This window comes from Xenopus laevis, chromosome 7L (assembly GCF_017654675.1).
Source record: "Xenopus laevis strain J_2021 chromosome 7L, Xenopus_laevis_v10.1, whole genome shotgun sequence".
Taxonomy (NCBI): domain Eukaryota; kingdom Metazoa; phylum Chordata; class Amphibia; order Anura; family Pipidae; genus Xenopus; species Xenopus laevis.
The window spans coordinates 35358855-35384118 of record NC_054383.1 but is presented as its reverse complement, the minus strand read 5'-3'; the positions used below and the strand labels follow the sequence as shown (position 1 = coordinate 35384118).

General features: G+C 39.0%; 1 protein-coding gene across 1 annotated transcript in view; it reads left to right on the top strand.

The window, feature by feature from the left end:
* The window catches only part of rufy2.L (RUN and FYVE domain containing 2 L homeolog), a 35376-nt gene extending 11296 nt beyond the window's left edge, over window positions 1-24080 (top strand). The window contains exons 3-14 of the mRNA XM_041568767.1: window positions 557-730; window positions 2191-2308; window positions 2420-2521; window positions 3843-3966; window positions 7857-7921; window positions 8925-8990; window positions 10287-10356; window positions 11131-11232; window positions 11702-11791; window positions 13745-13909; window positions 21954-22042; window positions 23967-24080. Coding sequence (XP_041424701.1) covers window positions 557-730; window positions 2191-2308; window positions 2420-2521; window positions 3843-3966; window positions 7857-7921; window positions 8925-8990; window positions 10287-10356; window positions 11131-11232; window positions 11702-11791; window positions 13745-13909; window positions 21954-22042; window positions 23967-24075 — 1274 coding nt within the window. The 3' untranslated portion in view covers window positions 24076-24080. The remainder of the gene's footprint in view (window positions 1-556; window positions 731-2190; window positions 2309-2419; window positions 2522-3842; window positions 3967-7856; window positions 7922-8924; window positions 8991-10286; window positions 10357-11130; window positions 11233-11701; window positions 11792-13744; window positions 13910-21953; window positions 22043-23966) is intronic.
* Window positions 24081-25264: the final 1184 nt, after the last annotated feature.

Below are 25264 nucleotides of genomic sequence, written 5' to 3'. Positions count from 1 at the left end.
GGAGGGCGAGCCTTGGGATGATTAGGAGGGTGAGCCTTGGGATTATTAGTAATTTGAGCCTTGGGATGATTAGGAGGGTTAGCCTTGGGGTGATCAGAAGGGTGAGCCTTGGGATGATTAGGAGGGTGAACCTTAGGATGATTAGCAGGGTAAGCCTTGGGATGACTAGTAGGTTGAGCCTTGGGATGATTGGGAGGGTAAGCCTTGGGATACTTAGGGGGGTGAGCCTTGTGATGATTAGGGGATGAGCCTTGTGATGATTAGGAGGGTGAGTCTTGGGATACTTAGGGGGGTGAGCCGTGGGATGATTAGGAGGTTGAGCCTTGGGATGATTAGAAGGGTGAGGCTTAAGATGATTAGAAGGGCGAGTCGTGGCCATTTTATTCAAGAACAACTCAGAATGATTGCTTTCAAGAACACAAGGAAAAATAAAGTAGTCCCATAATATTTAATAAGCCATATTTTATTCTGATTTCAGTTTGCACAGCTGTGCACATTAGTCTGCCTAGAATAATTATGTTTTAAATGTATTTTTTTCAAATGCTTTGCTTCCTAGTGTTAAGGGACCCAGCTGTTGTTGAGCGAACAAATCTGCTAAACATGGCAAAGCTTAGCATAAAAAGTCTCATTGAATCGGCTCTCAGCTTCGGTCGCACCCTGGATACAGATTACCCTCCTCTTCAACAGTTCTTTGTCGTTATGGAGCATTGTCTCAGGCACGGTCTTAAAGGTAAACACAAGATGGTACTGTATCACTAGTAGCAATAAATGATTACTGCAGTGTCTTTTCTGCAAGTATAAAGAACTTGAAAATGAATGACCAATTTCAGTTCATGAAATAAATAGATTGGGAAATTTGTTTATCAGTAAACATTTGTATGTTAGCCACATTAACACATCAGCAATGCTGGGTGCTCCAAATCTGTTATTTGCAATGCACTTTCACATTTCTAGAGTTGTTATCTTCAGCATTTCATTTAATAGAAACTTCTGTATTATTCATCTATCTGTTGTTAACCATGTACAGACCATTTTTAGTAGTACCTGTAGCTATTTTGCTTTTGTACTTACTGGTAAAGATGGTATCAACATGAATTTAATGGGTTAAAAATGGCCTTGCAGTCTGTACCAACTGCATATTTTGGCATTTCCACCTGCTGGTTATAATATCATCCCGTTTCTGGAGAGAAACGTATGCATATTGGTTTTTTTTTATTTCCACAAACACAAAACACCATTAGTAGTTGGACCAAAATCATTACTTACAAATGATTATTGAAGGGGCAATTTGCCTTTAAAGTAACTTTTAGTATGTGTTGTTATCATAGAAGGTCCTAGTCTTAGCAGCTTTCATTTCCATTTTTTTTCAAATAGTTTTTGAATCATTTTGCCTTTCTCTACTGCCAGCATTCAGAATGGGGTCACTAACCCTGGCAGCCACAAACTTCCCAAGAATAGAATTTATTTTTACTGACAAAAAAAATCAGGTTTGTATCCAGCATCACAAACATCATTCTGTAATGCTGAGCCTGATCTAACAGGCCAATCATTGTATCCAGAAGCAGATAATCCAGAATGGGGGGAACTGGATGCAGCGTGCAAGTAACACAGGAATGAGTATTTTCCAATTTGTCATTACCCTAAGACTGCTTTTCTACTAATAAGTAGGGATGCACTGAATCCAGGATTCCGTTCAGGATTCGGCCTGATTCCAGGCGGCTGGAAAGGGAATTCATTTAAAGAAAGTTTATATGTATTCCAAGAAATTATATAGCCCATTTATTATCAAGTTTATTAGCAGTAAAATATACAGTATAGAAAGCAATAGATTGTAAAGTTATGGCTAAATGTGACCCTCACTGATATGGTGATCTATAAGAGTTTAGATTGAGAACAACCACATGTGAGAGAGTGCATGTACACTGCTGTGTGTCCCCATGTATTAACCAAAATATTTACAGTATGGTAAAATGTCTGGACTTTAATGCGCAAGGGATTTCTGGGAAAAGCAGTCAAGAAGGCGGTGCAGAGCTTGGAGGCAAAGTATCATGGGCTGGTGCATGTTTTAATAGATTAGTAAACCATTGAATTCATTAGTTGTTAGCACCCCCTAATGAATTCATTTTCCTTGTCCTTTAATTGTTTTCCAGCATCACATCACTATCGTAACCTGCATTGTTGTTTTTGCAGTAAGAAAATCTTTCCTGAGCTTTAACAAAACAATATGGGGTCCTTTAGAGATTGTGGAGAAATTGTGTCCTGAAGCAGAAGAAATAGCAGCAAGTGTTAGAGATTTACCTGGACTCAGGTGCGCTCATTGTAATCCCATGTTAATAATATAGTGCAACTACATCAATTACTATTCTGGATCCTTCCAACATCAGCAATATTATGAGCTTGTTTCACCATTTCTTTGTAGAACTCCACTTGGCCGCGCCCGAGCTTGGTTGAGATTAGCAATGATGCAGAAAAAAATGGCAGATTATCTGCGTTGCCTAATTATGCGCAGGGATCTATTAAGGTTTGTATAGTTAATATTTTTCAACCGTGTTACATACTATTTGGCATGTTTAAAAAAATGCAACACTGATGTTTTACAGTTCATAAGTCAACTGCATTGCTGTACAGGAACCAGTTAACCCCTGTATGATTTATAAACCAGTGACCCACAAAGGCCAGTTCAGAGAACATAAAACAATGCATTTAAAGGAGAATTTAACCTGTAATAAAAAAAACCCCTCCCCCTTACCCTGGGTAGACCCCCCTCCCCCCAGCCTTCCTTCCCCCCGGGCAAATGCCCCAAATTTTTTACTCACCCCTCCATGCAGATTCTGGCCTTGGAGTTCACGGCAGCCATCTTCTTCTTCTCCGGTAATCTTCGTGTATTGACTGCATTTTCGGCACATGCACAGTTGGAGTAAGTTTCCAGTCCCGAACAACTGCGCATGCACTAAAAGTCATGAAAATTCCCGAAAATTACAAAATCTGAATTTCCTATAATTTTCCTGTCCTTTGGTGCATGCGCATGCGTGAAATCCGAATTTTCTGTAATTTTCCTGACTCTTGTCGCATTACAGAAAATGTTCAATTTTGCGCATGCACCGAAAGTCACGGAAATTACCGAAAATGCAGATTTCTGAATTTTCTGTAATTTTCATGATTTTCAGCGCATGTGCAGTGGTTCGGGACCGGAAATTTACTCCAACTGCGCATGCGCCGAAAAAGACTGAAGAAAGAAGATGGCTGCCATGAACTCAGAGGCCAGAATCTTCATGGAGGGGTGAGTAAAAAATTAGGGCAGGTAGGTTGAGGGGGGGGGGAGGAGGGAGGGGGGTCTACCCAGGGTAGGGGAGAGGGTTTTTTTTATTACGGGTTGAATTCTCCTTTAATGTAGAAATCCAATATACTGCAGCACACTGCAATTTGTGTAAAATTCAGAAGTGTACTTTATTGGCTCAAATATGAGCAGACATGTCTGCTCATATTTGAGCCAATAAAGTACACTTCTGAGTCTGCTCATATTTGAGCCAATAAAGTACACTTATGAATTTTACACAAATTGCAGTGTGCTGCAGTATATTGGATTTCTACAATTGATTGTTTGATCCGTGGCAGGTGTGATCGAATACTGCTAGAAGCACCTGATCCGAAAGGATATATTGCCTGAGGTGAGCACTCCATCTTTGTGTGGAATTCTCCTTTAATGGACATTGTTTGGCTTGGTCGTGTAAACCATAGAAGCCGTTCAGATATTTGTCATCATTGCTGCACTAATCAGTAAAAGCTAAGTGCTTATTCAGCTGTTTCTCTGTATATTACATATGATATTTTATTTTGAACAGTGATTTTTATGAAAACCATGCTGTAATGATGGAGGAAGAAGGGACAGTCATTGTTGGAATGCTGGTTGGATTAAATGTAATTGATGCTAATCTTTGCGTGAAGGGAGAAGATCTGGATTCACAAGTATGTCTCAATTGTTCATACATGACGTATGTGGGATAAACTGCTGTAATGTGCTGGGGCTTCATACTTTTGATATCTGATAAAAGTTTGAAATCAGTGGAGCTACCCCCTCGGAAGCCCTGTTCCAATATATTGCACTGATAAGAACTAAGGAGAACAAAACAGGCTGCCTTGCAAGTTTTTGCGTAATTTCAATAGATTTCATTCTAGATTAATTGCCATCAATTAGAACTATAGGAGAGCACTCAGGTTTGTAGGTGGATTGAAAGGATTGGATTAACAAAATATTATGGATTAAGGGTGTTGTTGCTTGTGAATGGCAAGGTGGGGAAATGTTGCACTAGGACCAGTGGTCCTATATTTACAGTACCAACATTACTAGTGCAATGCACTATTGGCATTTATGACTATTTATGGTCCATCTGTTGTGGGTTGATTATTATGCTTCTGTATAAATTTCCTACTACCATAAATCTGGAGACAAGTTTGTCAAAAAATGACAAATACCTTCTGTTTTCAGAAGACCTTATGCTGCATGTCTTGCACGTGAAGGGCTTTTTGGCTCCTTTAAGCCCATCTCACCCTAACCAGACTAGGTTCTTTGTTTTGCTACTCCAAGCAGGGCTGCCATCAGAAATCACAGGTTCCCATACGACAAAATTTCCTGGGCTGCGCCCACCGCAAGCCCCACCCACAGATCCACCCCCCACCACACAGTAAAAAAAACAAAAAAAACATTGGTGGCTAGCGTCGCCACATATTAATAAAAAATTAAAAACCGTTGGTGGCCAGGGCAGCCATAAAAAAAACCAAAAACATTTGTAGTCAGGGCCCGCCATTAAAAAAATATTGGTGGCTAGGACCCCACACGGAAAAAATAAATTGGTGGCCAGGCCCCCCCTACATTATAAAAACATTGGTGGTCAGAGCCCCCTTAAATGTAAAAAAATTGTAAACCATGTAATAAAAATCGCCCCTCAGAAGTATAAAAAAAATTGGTGCCCAGGGCCCCCCCCCACACAACAGGGACCACAAAGCGTTACCTGCGATGTTGCACTTACTTCATTAGTGTGGCCCATCTGCTGTCAGTGAGCTGTCAACTTCAGAAGGAAGGAGGAGAGCACAGGTGGCTGCATCTTCTTCCAGTGACGGCATTTTCTTTCCTTATTGGTCACATCATTTTAAGTCCCGGTAAAGCTGCATGGCAATTAGATGAGCTGGAGGGGAAGTTTAAACCTCAGCTATCCAATCCCTGAGAAGCTCAACTGGGACTTAAACTCTATGATCAAATAGGGAAAGGAATGGACAGAAGATGTCCCCCTGTGCTCCCGCCCTCCCTTCCGAAGTCAGCAGCTCTCAGAAAGCAGTGGGGCCGAGCTAATCAACCGGTACAACTCTCCCCCCTGTCCCCCCCTGATGGCGGTCCTGACTCCCAAGTCCTACCCACTTAGAAGCCATGTTCCAATACCTTGCACTGATGAGATCTAACAAGATCGAAACAGGCTGTCTGCACCTTTGGATTTGTGACTCTATTAGTCTGTATCTGTGCTATTAAACCAGCTGTTTTGGATGGATAGTTGGCCAAAGGGACATAAAGAAGAGATATGCATGTCTCCACCCATATTGCCTTATGTTAAATGTAAACTTTCATATTTGGTATTAAGGCAGTGCTGTGCATATGGCACGAGACAAGTTAATACTTTCTGTTTTCAGAAGGCTTTATGCTTCATTGTTTGCACTTGAAGGGCTTTTAGGCTCCTTTTAAGGAATTGGAGACACAATAAAGATTCTCTGCCTCCACCCGCCAAAAATAAAAGTAGATCAGTTCAGGTGGTGATGTGCCAAATGCCCAAAACTAATTTTGTGGCACTTACAACATAACCTGTATTTACATAAAAACCTTGTACTGCTTATTATATAAAAAAAAGAATCACTACTATCTCACAAAACTGGGAATGGTGTAGGGTAATGCCCTTCAAAAAAAGGAAAGTCACAATCACTTGGTGGTGCCACCATTTATAGTTCATTGAGTTTCATCTGGGGCATAAGCAGCATGCAAGAAAAAATGCCCATTGACAATACATTTCACAGATTTTTGGGACAGATTGACTCATCACTATCCACAGCTCTTGATCGGTGAAGCTCAACCTGCACATATGTATCCGATCCCATTTTGGGCCCTATCTTTACAGTTACGAACACAAGTGTCCTTGCTGCCATGGTAACCAAAGTCAACCAACATGTTAATATACTATCGCTGCAAATCAGTTGCCTCTTTCTCAATTCACACCCTGTGAGTAACAGTGACAGATAAATATGGAAAAATATCATATAAGATTAAATTACACAGGCCTTGTATATCATGGTCATAATAAATAAATTCATCTCTGTATAAACCATATATCTCTATTAGTGATAATTCACTTATTTACTCTCGTTACTTAATTTGCTAAATAGAAATTCACCATTTATGTACATATAATGAATGTATATCTGCATATAACTGATTTTTACAAAAAGGGACAGAATGTAAATCCTTTTATTTAAGCCATGGGGTCTTCCTAATGAACTAACTCTATCGTGCCTCTTTCTACACCACTTTGAAATGAACATCTCCAATCTGGGTACAGTCCTTCACGTGTTTAAAGGATCAATAACACTGAAAAAAAATTAGTTTGTATAAAAAAAACCACCAATACATATTACACTTTAAAATCGCAAAGTCTTTATGTAGAAATAAACTTACCGAACCTTCGCTTGCTCTCCTCTTCAGAAAAGGCGATCAGATGATCCATCGTGCGGCACTCGATTTCTCCTCCCTGGCTATCTCCTACACAAGGCAGGGAGTATAAGTTGAGCGCTGAACGATGGATCATCGCCCTGTCGTCTTTAATGAAGAGGAGCGCAAGCGGAGATTCGGTAAGTTATTTCTAAATAAAGACTTTGTGATTTTAAAGTTTAATATGTGTTGGTGTTTTTTTTCATGGTATACAAATTAATTTTTTTGAAACATTTTTCTGCCGTTACTGGTCCATAGAAGCATGATTTTTTTTTAATGTCTTCTACATGTTTCAGATTCGTATGTCTAAATTCTTTTTACCATGAATATTTTATCAACATATCTTTTATTATTCTTATATTCCATAATGTGGATGATAATCATATACAGATTATCACATACACATTTCCATCAATCCTCCCCTCTACCTTACTTGTTTTCTTTATTAATGGGAATGCCTGGCAGTCACCGCATCTAAAGAATCCCTTTTTATACAGGTATCGGATCAGTTTTACAGAAACCCGTTATCCAGAAAGCTCCAAATTACAGAAAGACTGTCTGCTATAGACTCCATTTTATCCAACTCATCCAATTTTTTAAAAAAAAAAGAATTTCCTTTGTCTCAGTAATAATAAAAACAATACCTTGTACTTGATCCAAACTAAGATATAATTAATCCTTATGGGAAGCAAAACCAGCCTATTGGGTTTATTTCATGTTTACATGATTTTCTAGTAGAATATGAAGATCCAAATTACGGAAAGATCTGTTATCCGGAAAACCCCAGGTCCTGAGAGTTCTGGATAACAGGTCCCATACCTGTAATTAAATAGCTAAGTAGATTTAGTAGGAGTGGTGTAATTACTATGTCGGCTAATTCTTACATGAGCATTCACATTTGTAAAATGAAGTCGTCCCTGGGTGTGGGAAGTGCATTTTAATTACACACTTCCAATTCAGTGAATGGAAATGGTCCTACACATTAGTGTCAGATAAATGCCAATAGTGGCTTGTTTAATAACTTGCATTCTAGAGAATTCTTGTATTATAGATAATACAGAGCAGCATAATGGTGTTTGGTTTCATAAACAGATATACCACATTTCTTTAGGTTGGAGTGATCGATTTTTCCATATATTTAAAATCTGAAGAAGATGACCTTGACAGGGAAGGAAGGTAAACAAACTGATTTTTCTAATCTGACTTTTATGACTTAATTTCTTCATCAAATACAGTGTTGGACTGGGACACCAGGGGCCCACCCAAAAACCTTAGACCAGGGGCCCACTCTCAGTACTAATATTCTTAATCTCCTCACTCAACCTCTATTCTCCTAGTCTGTTTTCTTTACATGCTATAATCTATTATTCCATCTATTTAGCCTCTTTGTTCTCATAGAAATAGAGAATGGCCGTAAATAGGCCAAAATTTTAGCAGCATGAGGGCCACTGACAGCTGGGCCCACCGGTTTTCCTGGTATCCCAGTGGGCCAGTCCGACACTGATCAAATATTCCTGGTAAATATCACTATTCTACCATAAAATCCATACATTTTGTGCTACTTAAATAGGGAGGTACAGTATCCTATATAAGCCTTTAAATAAATTTTGTCTTTATTAAAAATACAAGCTAAGCAGTCAGGGCAGCTTAACTTTCTGCTGTGGGTATTTTTCTTCTAGGAACATCCTTGTTGTTTCTCATGGTGAGTGCACATGTGACTTCAGTGGGTGGGGTTGACGTCAGTGGGCGGGGCTATGACGCGGCGATCAGCAATTGGCCGATCGCCGTGTCAATCAAGGGAATCCCGCCTGGTTTTCCTTATTTGGAAAACAGGGCAGGAAGTATAGACCCGGGCAGCCCCTCAAAATACAGGTGGCAACCCTATGTGCATATCATACTAATGATCATTTATACAACAGGAGTAAATAAATCGATTCTGCTCTATTTTTAAACAATTTCCATGTTGTAACCCTCCCATGTTACTCCAATCTTCATACTTTGGGGCTCATTAAGAAATTCCTTTAGCTTTTTCCTGCAGGTCAAATGTCCTTACTTTCCAAGTTTGTTTACCCCTTCCTCTCTTAGGTTCACTGTTATAATTTGCCTCCATTCTCAACTCATTTACATTTTTACATTTCAATCCATTATAACATTTCAATAACCATTATGTTTTTATTAGAAACATGCAGATTGCTGCCATCTTGGATCAAAAAAATTATGTAGAAGAACTCAACAGGCAGTTAAGGTACGCTGGTTTACATTTATTCCATACAAATCCATTTGTCATACATAACTGTTGTTGCATTCCATCAGAAAAAAACTGCAGTGCATGACATGTTTTTATATATATTTCCCCTAATTTTATTCAAAAGCCTTCAGTGTATGTGTGTATGTAAACACACTCCTCTTCATTTCCTACATCTGTTGTGCATATATAATGTGAATGCTAACGGCAGATTTATCAAGGGTCAAATTTCGAAGTAATGGGGAGTTAGTTAACTTAGAAATTCGAATAAAAAAAGACCCAATCGAAATGTATTATATAATAAAAGTTTTTAACTTCGGATGAATAGGCTGTATTTGAATCGTTCGAATCAAAGTTTTAGCGCATTCGATCGAATTCAAAGTCCACCAACTGACTTCAAATATATTCTAGGTGGTCCCCCATAGGCAGAATGCTTTACCATACCGGATCAAATAGCTCTAGAAGCTCTTTGTTTGTTTCTTTAGGATAGAGGCTGCCATATTAGCTTGGTGTGACATCACTTCCTGCCTGAGTCTCTCCCTGCTCACTCATAGCTCTGGGCTCAGATTACAACTGGGAGGGGAGGAGGGAGTGGGGAAAGGGAGGGGGAGACAGGAGCTAACTGAGCATGCTCAAGCTCTAGCCCTAGAGTTTAAGCTGAAAACAGGAAGTCTGATACAGAAGCCAATGTGTACACAATTAAAAGAAAATAAATGCAGTGTTTCTTTTGACACAGGACTCAGAGCAGCATTACTTTGGGTTTACTGGTGTATTTATATAGACCTTTCTGATAAAGCTTACTTAATTTTAGTCTTTCCTTCTCCTTTAAATACGCTAAATGCCCAATTGAATTTCGAGTATATTCGAGTTAAAAAAAACTCACATGAATTTGAAATTCAACCTTTGATAAATGGGCCTCTATGTCTCTATATGATGTTGGAATCAGAACTTTTGGAAGGTGTTCCTGCTCAGTGGATTCATGCCAATCCCTTACGGTAGTAGCAAACTGGGTACTTTCTGGCGCTTTGAGCTCCATGTTTCCATTATCATTTCAATGAAAGTCATAGGGGGCAGAGGTGCTATATATATATATATATATATATATATATATATATATATATATATATATATTTTTTTTTATATATATATTATTTTTACTTAAAAAACATGGACTCAAATCAGCCTTTTACTTTACAAATGACCTATTTATTGTACATAACCCTGAACATAACTTTACATAACTCTGTCGGATTCCTGTTCCTTTAGATTTATGTTGTCCTTGGTTTTCTGTTTTAGTGGCACTGTGAGCAGCCTCCACACAAGAATTGACACTTTAGAGAAGTCCAATACAAAACTCATTGAAGAGGTAAATACATTTCACATCCAATATAATTTTAGCTTGTCTTCTATAATTTTTTTACTATTGCTAGTTTTTTTTTTTGTGCATCAATATCTATAAATATACTCAAGGGTTGCAGTATTTCATTATTCAGTTGATGTAAATATTCAGTATGGGATCCATTATCCAGAAAACCCTAGGTCCTGAGTAGTCTGGATTACAGGTCCCATACATGTACTTTGTTTTGATTTATGAAACCCTCATGTTGAGTATGGATTTTGTATGGATACGTTAAAATGAATAAAAAGTGTTTTGCTTAATAACTAATAATAGTTAATATAATGTGCATTAATAATCTATTAATGTGAAAATAACCTCACATTCAATACCTTTTATTTTTCATACAGTCATTTAGGGGGTTATTTACTAAAATCCGAATTTATCTAATATTCTATTAAAAAAAAAAAACAACCGAATTACCATGACCGATTTTAACTTATTTATTAATAAAAAAAAACTTGATTTAATGAGATCATGGAAAAACTCAATAAAATCAAGCTAAAACCCAAATCACTCGAATTTTTCGGGCTTTTTCTCCGAATGGCTAGAATGTTTCGAGGTTTTTTTTTCGAGGTGTCTCTAAACAGCGAAGACTGTGTGACAGTGAATATGGGCCATGAACCAATAAGCCTATTTATGTCTTATATCTTATTTATAGTTATTCATGTATTTAGACAATATAATTATAACAATATGATGATACTTTGCCTGTGTCTAAGCATGTATGTTCTTTAATTGTAGCTGGCCATAGCAAAAAATAACATCATAAAGTTTCAAGAGGAAAATCATCAGTTAAGGAGTGAAAATTCAATGCTCTTAATGAGAGCACATTATCATTTGGTGGTATGTACATTTTATCTATAATATTTAGTACAAATATAAACTTGAGTTGTGTGAAGTCATAAAAAATTGATATTTGGGCCTATAGCTATGAATATTAAAGCTGCAGCAAGAATTAACTGTGTAGGTCTACTTGCTTAATGTTTGTATTAGGACTTGAATAAGATCAGGCACAGACAGGTAGAATAAAAACTTTATGTCCTGCTGAAGGAAACCAGGAGCATTAAAAAAACGGGGCCTATCAATATACATGAAAGAAACATGTACCAATATCATACTAAAAGGTAACTAAAAAATGAACTACTAATGTCTGGTTAGTGTATAATTAAGGCGGCGTGTAAGATACATTAGCAACCACTTATATCTGGTATGAATTGCTCTTTTGGGGAATTCCTATGTCAGGCAAAGTCTCTCTGTCCTTAAAAACAAAGTGTTGAATATTACACAGTGTATTGATTGTACATTTTTCAAGGCCATAAAGCAGAGTGCAGAGGATGAACATAGAAACCAACATTCAAGACTTGGACTGTGTGACCTGTATGCAGATTCCTGTGCACAACATGTAAGCTGAGTTTTAGTATCGCTAATAATAGTCTTATGGTTTGAGATTTGCAGTATTCACAGTCATTTGTTCAATAATATAGAGGCGTAGCCCAGTTAGCCAGGCGCCCAAGGCAACCCGGCCAACTACATCACCCCTCCTGATGTGCACGCACGTATAGGCACGCATAGGTGATCGTGCACACGCATGGACAAGCACACAAGCCGAACCAGCGTGCATGCGCGGGAGAGTGCGAGGATCCAAGAAGCAGGGATTGCTGCCGCAGGTGGGGAAACAAGGGTCTGAACTAGGGGAAAGGCAACAGAAGAGGTACCGCGCCCCCCCCAACTTTGCACCCTAGGCATGTGCCTCTTCTGCCTACTCCTAGTTCAGGCCCTGGAGTAGCCTGGTTTATATAGTTAGTTATCCCCTTTGTACGTGTGAACTACCCAGTCATAAATAAATGTGGAGCCAATAGGTACTCAAGTATGTGGCCCAATGGCAATAAAATCAATGACTACCAAAATGTGGATTCATGGCAGTTTGGCTAAGGCTCAGGGCACACGCTCAGATTCGGGGAGATTAGTAGTGAGGAAACTTCGGGCGACTTTGGAAAACAAAGTGCTCCGAGTGCCATCCCGCCTAGGTTGCCTGGCGAGTCTGGCCCGGCTCTGCCTGCAAATGGAGTGCTGAGGTTGGGCCAAACACGCGGGTATTGGGCGGCCCGCATATCACTATTGTTCACCTTTGAGTTAACTTTTGGTATGAGGTAGAGAGTGATATTCTGAGACAATTTGTTTTTATTTTTTATTATTTGTGGTTTTTGACTTCCGGTTTGCAATTTCAGCTATCATGTTGCTAGAGTCCAAATTACCCTAGCAACCATGCATTGATTTGTATAAGAGACTGGAATATTAATAGGAGAGGCCTGAATAGAAAGATGAGAAATAGAAAGGAGCAATAACACATTAGTAGCCTTACAGAGCATTTGTTTTTAGATGGGGTCCAGTTACAAGATGGAAAGAGTCAGAAGAGGGCAAATAATTCAGAAACTATAGCAAATTAATAATGAAGACCGATTGAAAAGTTGCTTAGAATTGGTAATTCTATAAAATACTAAATGGTAACTGAAAGGTGAACCACAGGTTTAAGGCTCAAGAGTGGTAAAATGCTTTGACTCAGACAAAAATGATCTATAAATCCTTGGTGTCGTGTTTGTGTGTTGGTTGCGTTTCCACTGCCTCTGTATGTGTATATATAGTGAATAAAGTACCCCCTCTTGTAAAATATAAGGTTATTATAAGTCACTGAGGAGTTTCATTCCAGACTGAAGGCTGAGTGTTTTTATACAGGTCATGAAACTCAGAGGTGACTTCTAATATCCTCATATTTTTCAACAAGGGGTAATTTATTATACAGGTATAGGATCCCTTATCCGGAAACCCGATATCCAGAAAGCTCCGAAGTCTCATAGACTCCATTTTATCCAAATAACCCAAATTTTTAAAAATGATTTCCTTTTTCTCTGTTATAATAAAACAGTAGCTTGTACTTGATCCAAACTAAGATATAATTAATCCTTATTGGAAGCAAAACCAGCCTATTGGGTTTATTTAATGTTTAAATTAATTTCTAGTAGACTTAAGGCATGAAGACCCAAATTACAGAAAGATCCGTTATCCGGAAAACCCCAGGTCCCGAGCATTCTGGATAACAGGTCCCATACCTGTAATACACAAATTTTAGTGAATCATGTGACAAAAATGACATCACTATTCTCCGTTTATAACTGATGACATCACTAGTCACCGTTTATAAGGATATCATTTACAAGATATTCATGTCTCTTGTGTATTATATATATATATATATATATATATATATATATATATATATATATATATATATATATATATATATATATATATATATATATACACACACTACCCTCCTTGTGTTTCTCTGGCCCTACAGGATGTCGATAATGAACTGGAACCTGCCGGAATGCAACATGAAATTGAACTTGCTGTTAAATTGTTAGAGAAGGATATTCAGGACAAGCATGATGCTCTCGTTGGCTTCAGAGAACAGTTGGAAGAAGTAAAAGCAATAAACAGCGAGTTATATAAAAAAATGCAGGTATGGAGGCAACTGATGCATTGTATGGGATTCTGTGATGCATGCATGTGATTTTTCCATAAAAAATCAATTCTGAACAACACATTCAGCTTTTCAATGTACATGAATTCAAAATTTGCAGTGGTTTTATTTGTAATTGCAATTAAAATCTGTGTGTCTGTCCCTCTCTACACGGCTGGTTCTGTCTCTGGAAACGAATGCAGCCAAAGTGAGCCTTGTATCCTTGTATGCTTCCTCACAGGCCTGTCAATCATCTGGCTTCAGCTACATCATGTCAAAACCATCAAATAGAAAGGAATACTGCAGTCACGTTTACTAATGACTTTAAAACCACTGTGAATATTTAATGAGTGTATATTGGAAAGTTGCTTAGAATGACAATTAGGTTACATTTTGTTTTAGGGTTTAACCCTTTAACCGCCAAGCACGTACGGCGTACGTGCTGGCGGTTCAGGGCTCAGGCTGCCAAGAACGTACCTCGTACGTTCTTTTGCAGCTGAGCCCTTCTCTCTGCATCGGCGGCTTTTGCCGCCTCTGCAGAGAGTCAGGAGGGTAGACAGCCCCCTGGGCAACGTGGCTGGGGGGCTGTCAAGTCGGATCTGCGACGCGATTGTCGCAGATCCGACTTCAAAGTAGCAGAAGCGCAATGTAAGCGCTGCTGCTGCTGGCTTACCTCCTCCTCGTCGCACCACGCGCCCAGTCACTTCCTGCTGCGCAGTAACTCTGCAGACACGCTGCCAGGAGTCGTCCTTCGGTTCCAGCGATCCTCCTGCTACAAAAACGGTAAGTGCACTTTTTTTTACACACTTACCTGCACTTACACATACCTACAGTACATTTATACACTTACATGAACATTTTAGTAAAAATTTGTGTTTTTTTATTTTTTATTTTTTTATTTTAGCACACTTAGTCGATTTTGTACACTTATTTACACTTAATTACATGTATTTGCACACTCAGACAACTTTTATTAGTGCACAAATATGTATACACAAAAACTCACAAACAGGGTTTTTTTTTTTTTTTTACTTATTCATTGTACTGTTTGTTTTGCCTAAAAGCATGTTATTTTGACAGCGTGACTATTGGATAATCGATTTCGGCCACTAATTACGCTGCCGGATCAATTATTTTGTTATTTCATTGATTTACGCTATTTTTGTGGTTTTATTGCAATTTTATCCATGCATTATTGTTCCTTATGTATCTTTAGTATAGTTTTGCTGTTTGGTGCTTTGGTATAGAAAGATTTATTTTACTTAGTTTGATTCGCCAGAATATATGCTTTCCAAAAATATATGGGTTTCTGGGGGTCTTTTTACAGTTTTGGGGTCTTATGGCACATAACGCACAGTTGGGGCTCTCTTTTCTGCAGCTTAGTTGGCTAGCGTGAAAATTCATAGGCATGTTTTTCATTTGGGGTCTGTACACGCCACATACTTTGGTAAATCTATGCATATTGGGCATCAAACTATTTAGTAGACCTCTGACGTCCATATTTAGGGTGATTTTTCTTTATACGTAAAACAGTGTGTGTGATAAATGCGGCAAACTGCAACAATTTTAGGCGATTTTCAGAAATGTAAAAACCTCTGCGTTTAGAAAAGCTTTGCAGTTTGGTGTAGAAAGACGTCTTTATCTTTTTTGGATTCGTCAGAATGTGTACTTTCCAAAAATATATGGTTTTGGGGGGGTCTTTGCTGTTAGGAGGGTCTTGAGGCATATAATATGAAGTCAAGGGTCTATGTTCACAGAAGGCGAATCGGCAGCAGAGAAAAATCATATGCACTATTTTCATTTTGGGTCCGCACATGCCAGCTGCCTTGGTATATCAATGCATATTGGGCATCAAACGGTTCAATTGACCCTTGGCATCAGTATTTATGGTGTTTTAGAATTGTATGTAAGAAATTGGGTGAGATAAATGCGGCCAATTGCAATATTTTTAGGCAATTTTCAAAAATGTAAAAACTGTTGCTTTTATCGCCAAATTTAGGAAAGGCTTGCGGCTTGGTACTTTGGAGTACAAGGACATGCATACCCAATTTGGATTCGTGGGAATGTGTACTTTCCGAAAATATATGGTTTTCTGGGGTGAATGCACTTTTTTTTACCTTTGCTCCCCCCAAAACTATGTATATGTGTTGATTTTGCAGTACCTGAAATGACAGACCATATGGGGGTCTTCCTTTTGGGGCCCCTATATGCCACGTGCTTGGGTACATCTATACATATTGGGCATCAAACTGTTCAGAGGACCCTAGGCTTTCATATTTGGGGTGATTTGTCTTGATACCTAAAAGTATGTGGGTAATACGATGCTGCAGGGTAGATATTTTGAGGTGATTTTTGGAAATGTCACCTAAATCACCAAATTTAGGAATGATTTGTGGCTTGGTACTTTGGCGTAGAAAGACATGCATACCCAATTTGGATTCGTTGGAATGTGTACTTTCCGAAAATATATGGTTTTCTGGGGTGAACTTACTGTTTTCTACTTTTGCCCCCCCCAAAACGATGTAAATGTGTTGATTTTGCAGTACCTGAAATGACAACTATATGGGGGTCTTCCTTTTGGGGCCCCTGTATGCCACGTGCTTGGGTACACCTATACATATCGGGCATCAAACTGTTCAGAGCACCCTAGGCTTTCATATTTGGGGTGATTTCTCTTGATACCTAAAAGTATGTGGGTAATACGATGCTTCAGGGTAGATATTTTGAGGTGATTTTTGGAAATGTCACCTAAATCACCAAATTTAGGAATGATTTGCGGCTTGGTACTTTGGCGTAGAAAGACATGCATACCCAATTTGAATTCGTGGGAATGTGTACTTTCCAAAAATATATGGTTTTCTGGGGTGAACTTACTTTTTTCTACATTTGCCCCCCTCAAAACAATGTAAATGTGTTGATTTTGCAGTACCTGAAATGACAGACCATATGGGGGTCTTCGTTTTGCGGCCCCTATACGCCACGTGCTTGGGTACACCTATACATATTGGGCATCAAACTGTTCAGAGGACCCCAGGCTTTCATATTTGGGGTGATTTGTCTTGATACCTAAAAGTATGTGGGTAATACGATGCTGCAGGGTCGAAATTTTGAAGTCATTTTTGGAAATGTCCCCAAAATCACCAAATTTAGGAATGGTTTGCGGCTTGGTACTTTGTAGTAGAAAGACATGCATACCCAATTTAGATTCGTAGGAATGTGTACTTTCCGAAAATATATGGTTTTCTGGGGTGAACTTACTTTTTTCTACCTTTGCCCCCCCCAAAACGATGTAAATGTGTTGATTTTGCAGTACCTGAAATGACAGAACATACAAGGAGGGGTCTTCATTTTAGGGCCCCTATATGCCACGTGCTTGGGTACACCTATACATATCGGGCATCAAACTGTTCAGAGGACCCTAGGCTTTCATATTTGGGGTGATTTCTCTTGATACCTAAAAGTATGTGGGTAATACGATGCTGCAGAGTAGATATTTTGAGGTCATTTTTGGAAATGTCACCAAAATCACCAGATTTAGGAATGATTTGCGGCTTGGTACTTTGGCGTAGAAAGACATGCATACCCAATTTGGATTCGTTGGAATGTGTACTTTCCGAAAATATATGGTTTTCTGGGGTGAACTTACTGTTTTCTACTTTTGCCCCCCCCCCAAAACGATGTAAATGTGTTGATTTTGCAGTACCTGAAATGACAGACTATATGGGGGTCTTCCTTTTGGGGCCCCTGTATGCCACGTGCTGGGGTACACCTATACATATCGGGCATCAAACTGTTCAGAGGACCCTAGGCTTTCATATTTGGGGTGATTTCTCTTGATACCTAAAAGTATGTGGGTAATACGATGCTGCAGGGTAGATATTTTGAGGTGATTTTTGGAAATGTCACCTAAATCACCAAATTTAGGAATGATTTGCGGCTTGGTACTTTGGCGTAGAAAGACATGCATACCCAATTTGGATTCGTTGGAATGTGTACTTTCCGAAAATATATGGTTTTCTGGGGTGAACTTACTGTTTTCTACTTTTGCCCCCCCCAAAACGATGTAAATGTGTTGATTTTGCAGTACCTGAAATGACAGACTATATGGGGTCTTCCTTTTGGGGCCCCTGTATGCCACGTGCTTGGGTACAACTATACATATCGGGCATCAAACTGTTCAGAGGACCCTAGGCTTTCATATTTGGGGTGATTTCTCTTGATACCTAAAAGTATGTGGGTAATACGATGCTGCAGGGTAGATATTTTGAGGTGATTTTTGGAAATGTCACCTAAATCACCAAATTTAGGAATGATTTGCGGCTTGGTACTTTGGCGTAGAAAGACATGCATACCCAATTTGGATTCGTTGGAATGTGTACTTTCCGAAAATATATGGTTTTCTGGGGTGAACTTACTGTTTTCTACTTTTGCCCCCCCCAAAACGATGTAAATGTGTTGATTTTGCAGTACCTGAAATGACAGACTATATGGGGTCTTCCTTTTGGGGCCCCTGTATGCCACGTGCTTGGGTACACCTATACATATCGGGCATCAAACTGTTCAGAGGACCCTAGGCTTTCATATTTGGGGTGATTTGTCTTGATACCTAAAAGTATGTGGGTAATACGATGCTGCAGGGTAGATATTTTGAGGTGATTTTTGGAAATGTCACCTAAATCACCAAATTTAGGAATGATTTGCGGCTTGGTACTTTGGCGTAGAAAGACATGCATACCCAATTTGGATTCGTTGGAATGTGTACTTTCCGAAAATATATGGTTTTCTGGGGTGAACTTACTGTTTTCTACTTTTGCCCCCCCCAAAACGATGTAAATGTGTTGATTTTGCAGTATCTGAAATGACAGACTATATGGGGGTCTTCCTTTTGGGGCCCCTGTATGCCACGTGCTTGGGTACACCTATACATATCGGGCATCAAACTGTTCAGAGGACCCTAGGCTTTCATATTTGGGGTGATTTGTCTTGATACCTAAAGTATGTGGGTAATACGATGCTGCAGGGTAGATATTTTGAGGTGATTTTTGGAAATGTCACCTAAATCACCAAATTTAGGAATGATTTGCGGCTTGGTACTTTGGCGTAGAAAGACATGCATACCCAATTTGAATTCGCGGGAATGTGTACTTTCCGAAAATATATGGTTTTCTGGGGTGAACTTACTGTTTTCTACTTTTGCCCCCCCAAAACAATGTAAATGTGTTGATTTTGCAGTACCTGAAATGTCAGACTATATGGGGGTCTTCCTTTTAGGGCCCCTATATGCCACATGCTTCGGTACACCTATACATATTGGGCATCAAACTGTTCAGAGGACCCTAGGCTTTCATATTTGGGGTGATTTGTCTTGATACCTAAAAGTATGTGGGTAATACGATGCTGCAGGGTAGATATTTTGAGGTGATTTTTGGAAATGTCACCTAAATCACCAAATTTAGGAATGATTTGCGGCTTGGTACTTTGGCGTAGAAAGACATGCATACCCAATTTGGATTCGTTGGAATGTGTACTTTCCGAAAATATATGGTTTTCTGGGGTGAACTTACTGTTTTCTACTTTTGCCCCCCCCCCCCAAAACGATGTAAATGTGTTGATTTTGCAGTACCTCAAATGACAGACCATATGGGAGTCTTCCTTTTGGGGCCCCTATATGCCACGTGCTTGGGTACACCTATATATATTGGGCATCAAACTGTTCAGAGGACCCTAGGCTTTCATATTTGGGGTGATTTCTCTTGATACCTAAAAGTATGTGGGAAATACGATGCTGCAGGGTAGACATTTTTAAGTGATTTTTGGAAATGTCACCAAAATCACCAAATTTAGGAATGATTTGCGGCTTGGTACTTTGTAGTACAAAGACATGCATACCCAATTTAGATTCGTGGCAATGTGTACTTTCCGAAAATATATGGTTTTCTGGGGTGAACTTACTTTTTTCTACCTTTGCCGCCCCCCAAAACTATGTAAATGTGTTGATTTTGCAGTATCTGAAATGACAGACCATATGGGGTCTTCCTTTTCAGGCCTCTATATGCCACTTGCTTGGGTACACCTATACATATTGGGCATCAAACTGTTCAGAGGACCCTAGGCTTTCATATTTGGGGTGATTTGTCTTGATACCTAAAAGTATGTGGGTAATACGATGCTGCAGGGTAGAAATTTTTAAGTGATTTTTGGAAATGTCGCCAAAATCACCAACTTTAGTAATGGTTTGCCGCTTGGTACTTTGGTGTAGAAAGACATGCATACCCAATTTGGATTCAGGGGAATGTGTACTTTCCGAAAATATATGGTTTTCTGGGGTGAACATACTTTTTTCTACCTTTGCCGCCCCCCAAAACGATGTAAATGTGTTGATTTTGCAGTATCTGAAATGACAGAACAAATGGGGGGTCTTCCTTTTGGGGCCTCCTATGCCACGTGCTTGGGTACATCTATTCATATTGGGCATCAAACTGTTCAGTGGACCCAGGATTTTATATTTGGGGTGTTTTACATTGATACCTAATGATGTGTGGGAGATATGTTGCTGTAGAGTGGAAGCTTTGAGGTCATTTTTCAAAAAATTCACCAATTTCTATAAAACATTATAACTTTAGGAAACAATTGCAACTTGGTGGTTTGGAGTACAAAGATATTTCTACCCATTTTTGATTCACCAGAATCTGTTCTTTCTAGTAATGGGTAGTTTTCTAGGGTAAACCTACTGTTAGCGGAATGTTTGGCCTTGAAATCAAAAGTATGCCGTTTGGGAAGTGTTGCTTTGGAAATTTGGTTGTGTACTGCTTGTAGATTTTGAGCTATACAAGTGAGAAATCTCCATAAAACTATATATATTTGGTATTGTCGCGTTCAGGAGACATAGACCTTTCTAAATCGGCTGTGTTCTCGTACATAAAATGAATGATGTTTCTGATATATGTGATTGTTCTTCGTGCAACATGATTTTTTTCATTTTATTTGACACTTAGAATCCAATATTTTATTAGAGAAGTAGAATTACACCAAAATTCTTGCATATTGTGAAAGTTCAGGTTGTCCTGAAAAAAACAATACATTGTTTTCCTGGGTTAACTAAAAGACCACCCCAGGAAAGGCCCTTAAAGTGAAAGAGTGCAAAATATCTAAAAACTGCTTGGCAGTAGATGTTCGCATCTAGGACAAAACGGCTGGCAGGGAAAGGGTTAAAGGGATACTGTCATGATTTTTATGATGTCGTTTTTATTTCTTAAATTACACTGCAAAATAATTCACTCTACCATATAAAATTTCAATCCTAAAACAGCAAGTGTATTTTTTATTTATTTATAATTATGATATTGGTGTGTAGGTGCCATCTCAGGTCATTTTGCCTGGTCATGTGCTTTCAGAAAGAGCCAGCACTTTACGATGGAACTGCTTTCTGGCAGGCTGTTGTTTCTCCTACTCAATGTAACTGAATGTGTCGCAGTGGGACCTGGATTTTACTATTGAGTGTTGTTCTTAGATCTACCAGGCAGCTGTTATCTTGTGTTAGGGAGCTGCTATCTGGTTACCTTCCCATTGTTCTGTTGTTAGGCTGCTGGGGGGGGGGAAGGTGATATCACTCCAATTTGCAGTACAGCAGTAAAGAGTGATTGAAGTTTATCAGAGCACAAGTCACATGACATGACATAAAAAAAACTTTGCTCTTGAGAATTGGATTTCAGTGCAGAATTCTACTGGAGCAGCACTATTAACTGATGCGTTTTGACAGTATCCCTTTAAACTTGTTCTTGGCTTTTAAACAAAACATATTTTGTGGATTTGGTTTGATTTTGTTTACAATTGAGAAATTCATCCACATTGTTGGAAGTATTTGGTGTATTTGTGTAATACGTGGTCTTAGCCTACTGCAGGGTTAGAATCCTAACTTCTATTATAATAATATATTATATTAAAACTTGCATATTTGAATCTTGCCTAAACCAAATGTGCCAGTCCAGAAAGGTACAGAATCTGCTTGACTCACTCAAGCGTCCATCTGTTTTGCTTTGTGCAGGGGACGGAAGATGACAAAAGCTCAGTTACAGATGTGCTGGAAGACCAAAACAATTACATTTCAGCTGCAGTGAAATCGCTTGGCCATAGGTATAGTATGATCCTTAATGTTCAGATAATATACACAGAAAGATCTATAATACTTTAATACTTGCACCAAGAAAGATGTAAAACAAATGATCACAAATAAATCCTGTTTTTATTTGCTGTCCCTTATCTGAAAGACTGTAGCTTAGGGTTCGTTTATACAGAGCTCATTATCCCCCTATAAACAAATTACCGGGGAAGAGGAGGGGTGAGTTTAGGATAAAACAAAACATTTTACATTAGTGCTTTATAATGTATTGTGCTCCTGTTTAGCCAACTGTTATATCGATGTATAGCAGGGATTTGTTGGCCACTAGTGATTTTTTTGCTGCGAAAATTACTCCTGTCAAAAAAAAAATTTGTTGCAAGGCCTCGTGCTTCTAAAAAAATGGTCACTCATAGATCTCAATTCATTTTGCTAAATTTTCACCGTTTTGTGAATTTTTGGACAGGTCAGATTCGGCCATCATTATTCACCACTCCTTTAGGCTAGGGCCAGATGATGTAAATAATTGCGGATTCTCCGCCGCCCTGCTGCTCCCATTGTCTTCTGAAGGCAAAGGCAGATTTGGCAAGAAATGCAAACAATGCTTCTGGGTGCAGGCAGAGCAGGAGTGAAAGAGCAGCAGGGTAGAGGATTCTCGGCCTGTTTCAAAACGCAAGCCGAGATCTGCAATCGTCTGGTCCTAGACTTAGATGATGTTCACAATGGCTGACAGGCAGGTTCTGGTTTTATTGTCTGGTTAGGAGGCAAGTCTTGGGGGCATAAAGACACACATTTACTGTGAATCAGAGGCTACTGCAGGATAGAAGTGCACATTGGGATAAGAAACAGCCTGCCATAGACTTTATCAGACCCTAAAACTTTATTTACATTAGAATATGGCTCGGAGGGGCGTTCAGTTAGTTTACGCCTATATCTAGTTTACAAACTCAGGGCTGGACTGGCAATCTGTGAGTTCTGACAAATGCAGAGGCTGCTGTTAAGGCAGATAGAAGCTTCCGACGGATTAAGGGGCAGATTTATTAGGGTTTAAGCACATGGGCAGATTCTGGGACATTTAGTCACCTGGCGACTAATTGCCTCTTCTTCAGGGCGACAATGTCCCCGAACTGCCTTCCCCCTGCTAAAATGAAAAATCGGCTGCAGCAATGCACTCGCGGCGCTTCGATCGGGCGACACCAGAAATCAAAGCGCCACAAGTGCGTTGCCACAGGCAATTTTTCATTGTTGTTGCTCACAAGCTAGTGGTTGGGGATCACTGTTCTATGGTATCTCTGAAAAGAAACATTTTAAGTAATAAAGATAAATGACAAACATGTTTTTATGATATGAGCTGTTAAATTAGCTTCATTGTCCAAAAGGTGATCCTCCAAAGCGAATTGTATATATTTGAATTTAAAAAATTCAGATGAAATTGGAATTTGACCTTTGATAAATGGGTCTCTATGTTAATGGGGCCCTCTGACGGGCTTCACTGATCGATATCTCGCCAAAAGTCGGACAGATGTTGATCGGGCAGGGTTAAAAAACCTGTTGGATCGAGGATGGCATTGGTTTGTTCATGCTGTCTTTAATCCAACCAACCGTATGCTTAACGATGTGATCCGATTGGGGATCTGATCAGCCCAATATCACTCACCTCAAGGTGGGCATATCAGGGAGAGATCTGCTCATTTGTGAGGTCCCCAAGCGAGTGGATCTCTACATGTATGGCCACCTTTAAGATGCAACCACTGTTTATTAGGCTGCTGGGGGCTGTTTGGGCCTCTGTGTACTTGAAATGCCAGGGCCTAGTTTTACTCCCAGACCTGTACAATCTGTACATTGTTTCAGAAATACCATGATCATGAACTCTTTACTAACACTTTTTTCTCTCTTTTTCTGCATATTCCAACTTTAATGAATACATTCATCAATAAAAAGTGATAAACATTTGTTAAAGCAGACGAGGCGCATTGGAATATCCTACGGGAAAGAAGCGCCCGTGGACTCCACCCCACAGTATAAACTTATTAAAGATATTTCTTTTTAACGGTTTGCATATTTTAAGTCTATAAATTATTGCATATAATCCGTTCAAGCTTCCTCTGAAATGCAGCTAATGACCCAAATTATATTGTATTTTACATGTTTTTCACTTGTGACCAAGTTAAAGGGGTCGTTCGCCTTTATTACAACGTCAAGAGTGATTTTCGGAGACCGTTTGTAACTGGTTCTCATTTTTTATAGTTTGAAGTTTGAGTTATTTATATTTTTATTCAGCGGCTCTTAAGTTTGCAATTTCTGCAATCAGGTTGCTAGGGTCCAAATTACTCTAGCAACCATGCATTGATTAGAATAAGAGACTGGAATATGAACAGGAGAGGGTCTAAATAGAAAGATGAGTAATGGAAAGTAACTAATAGATGTTTGCATTACAGAGCATTGGTTTTTAGATGGGGGTCAGTGACCCTCTTTGAAAGTTGGAAAGCTTCAAAAGGCAAACAATTCAAAAACTATAAAAGCAAAAAATGAAGGCCAATTGAGAAGTTGCATAGTATTAGCCATTCCACAAAATGCTAAAAGTTAACTTAAAGGTGAACCACCCCTTTGTTGGACATATTTGGAGTCATGCTAGATATGTTATCAGCTATAAACGTAAAGCTTTTTATGTGTATATACAGTACATGTTTATATGAAAGAACACCCACATGTCTACTCCAGGCCTCTGCCCTTCCTGCTATCTCCTCCTGGGTGTCACAGCACCACCTAAAAATGAACCTCTTATACCTACACCATCATCTTTCCTTGTAGCTCAGGCTCCACAGCCAACACCACCTTCCACTTAACCACACAGGTCTGTTGCCTAGAAGCTATTTTTATACCCACATGTAAACCCTTGCCAAATCTTTTACAACTTTAGTACATTGTAAATACTGCCAACATCCGTTTTTTTTTTTTTTTTGCACTCTTCTAGATCACAAAATGCACTCATTCACACAACCTTCTAGTGTTTGACTCTCTTCTACTCTCATTACTTCATCCCAAATGTAAGATTTCCCAACAAGCTTCTGTCTGTGTATTGCATTGCCTGTCATGACTTATCTGACTCCTCTTCCTTTAAAACTGGTTTCTCTAAATAAGCCACTCCCTTCTCTTAATTTGAAACATCCCCTAAAATAAAACTTCTCTTCCTTTAAAACTAGTCTCCCTAAATAAAACTCCCTTCTCTTCCTTTAAAA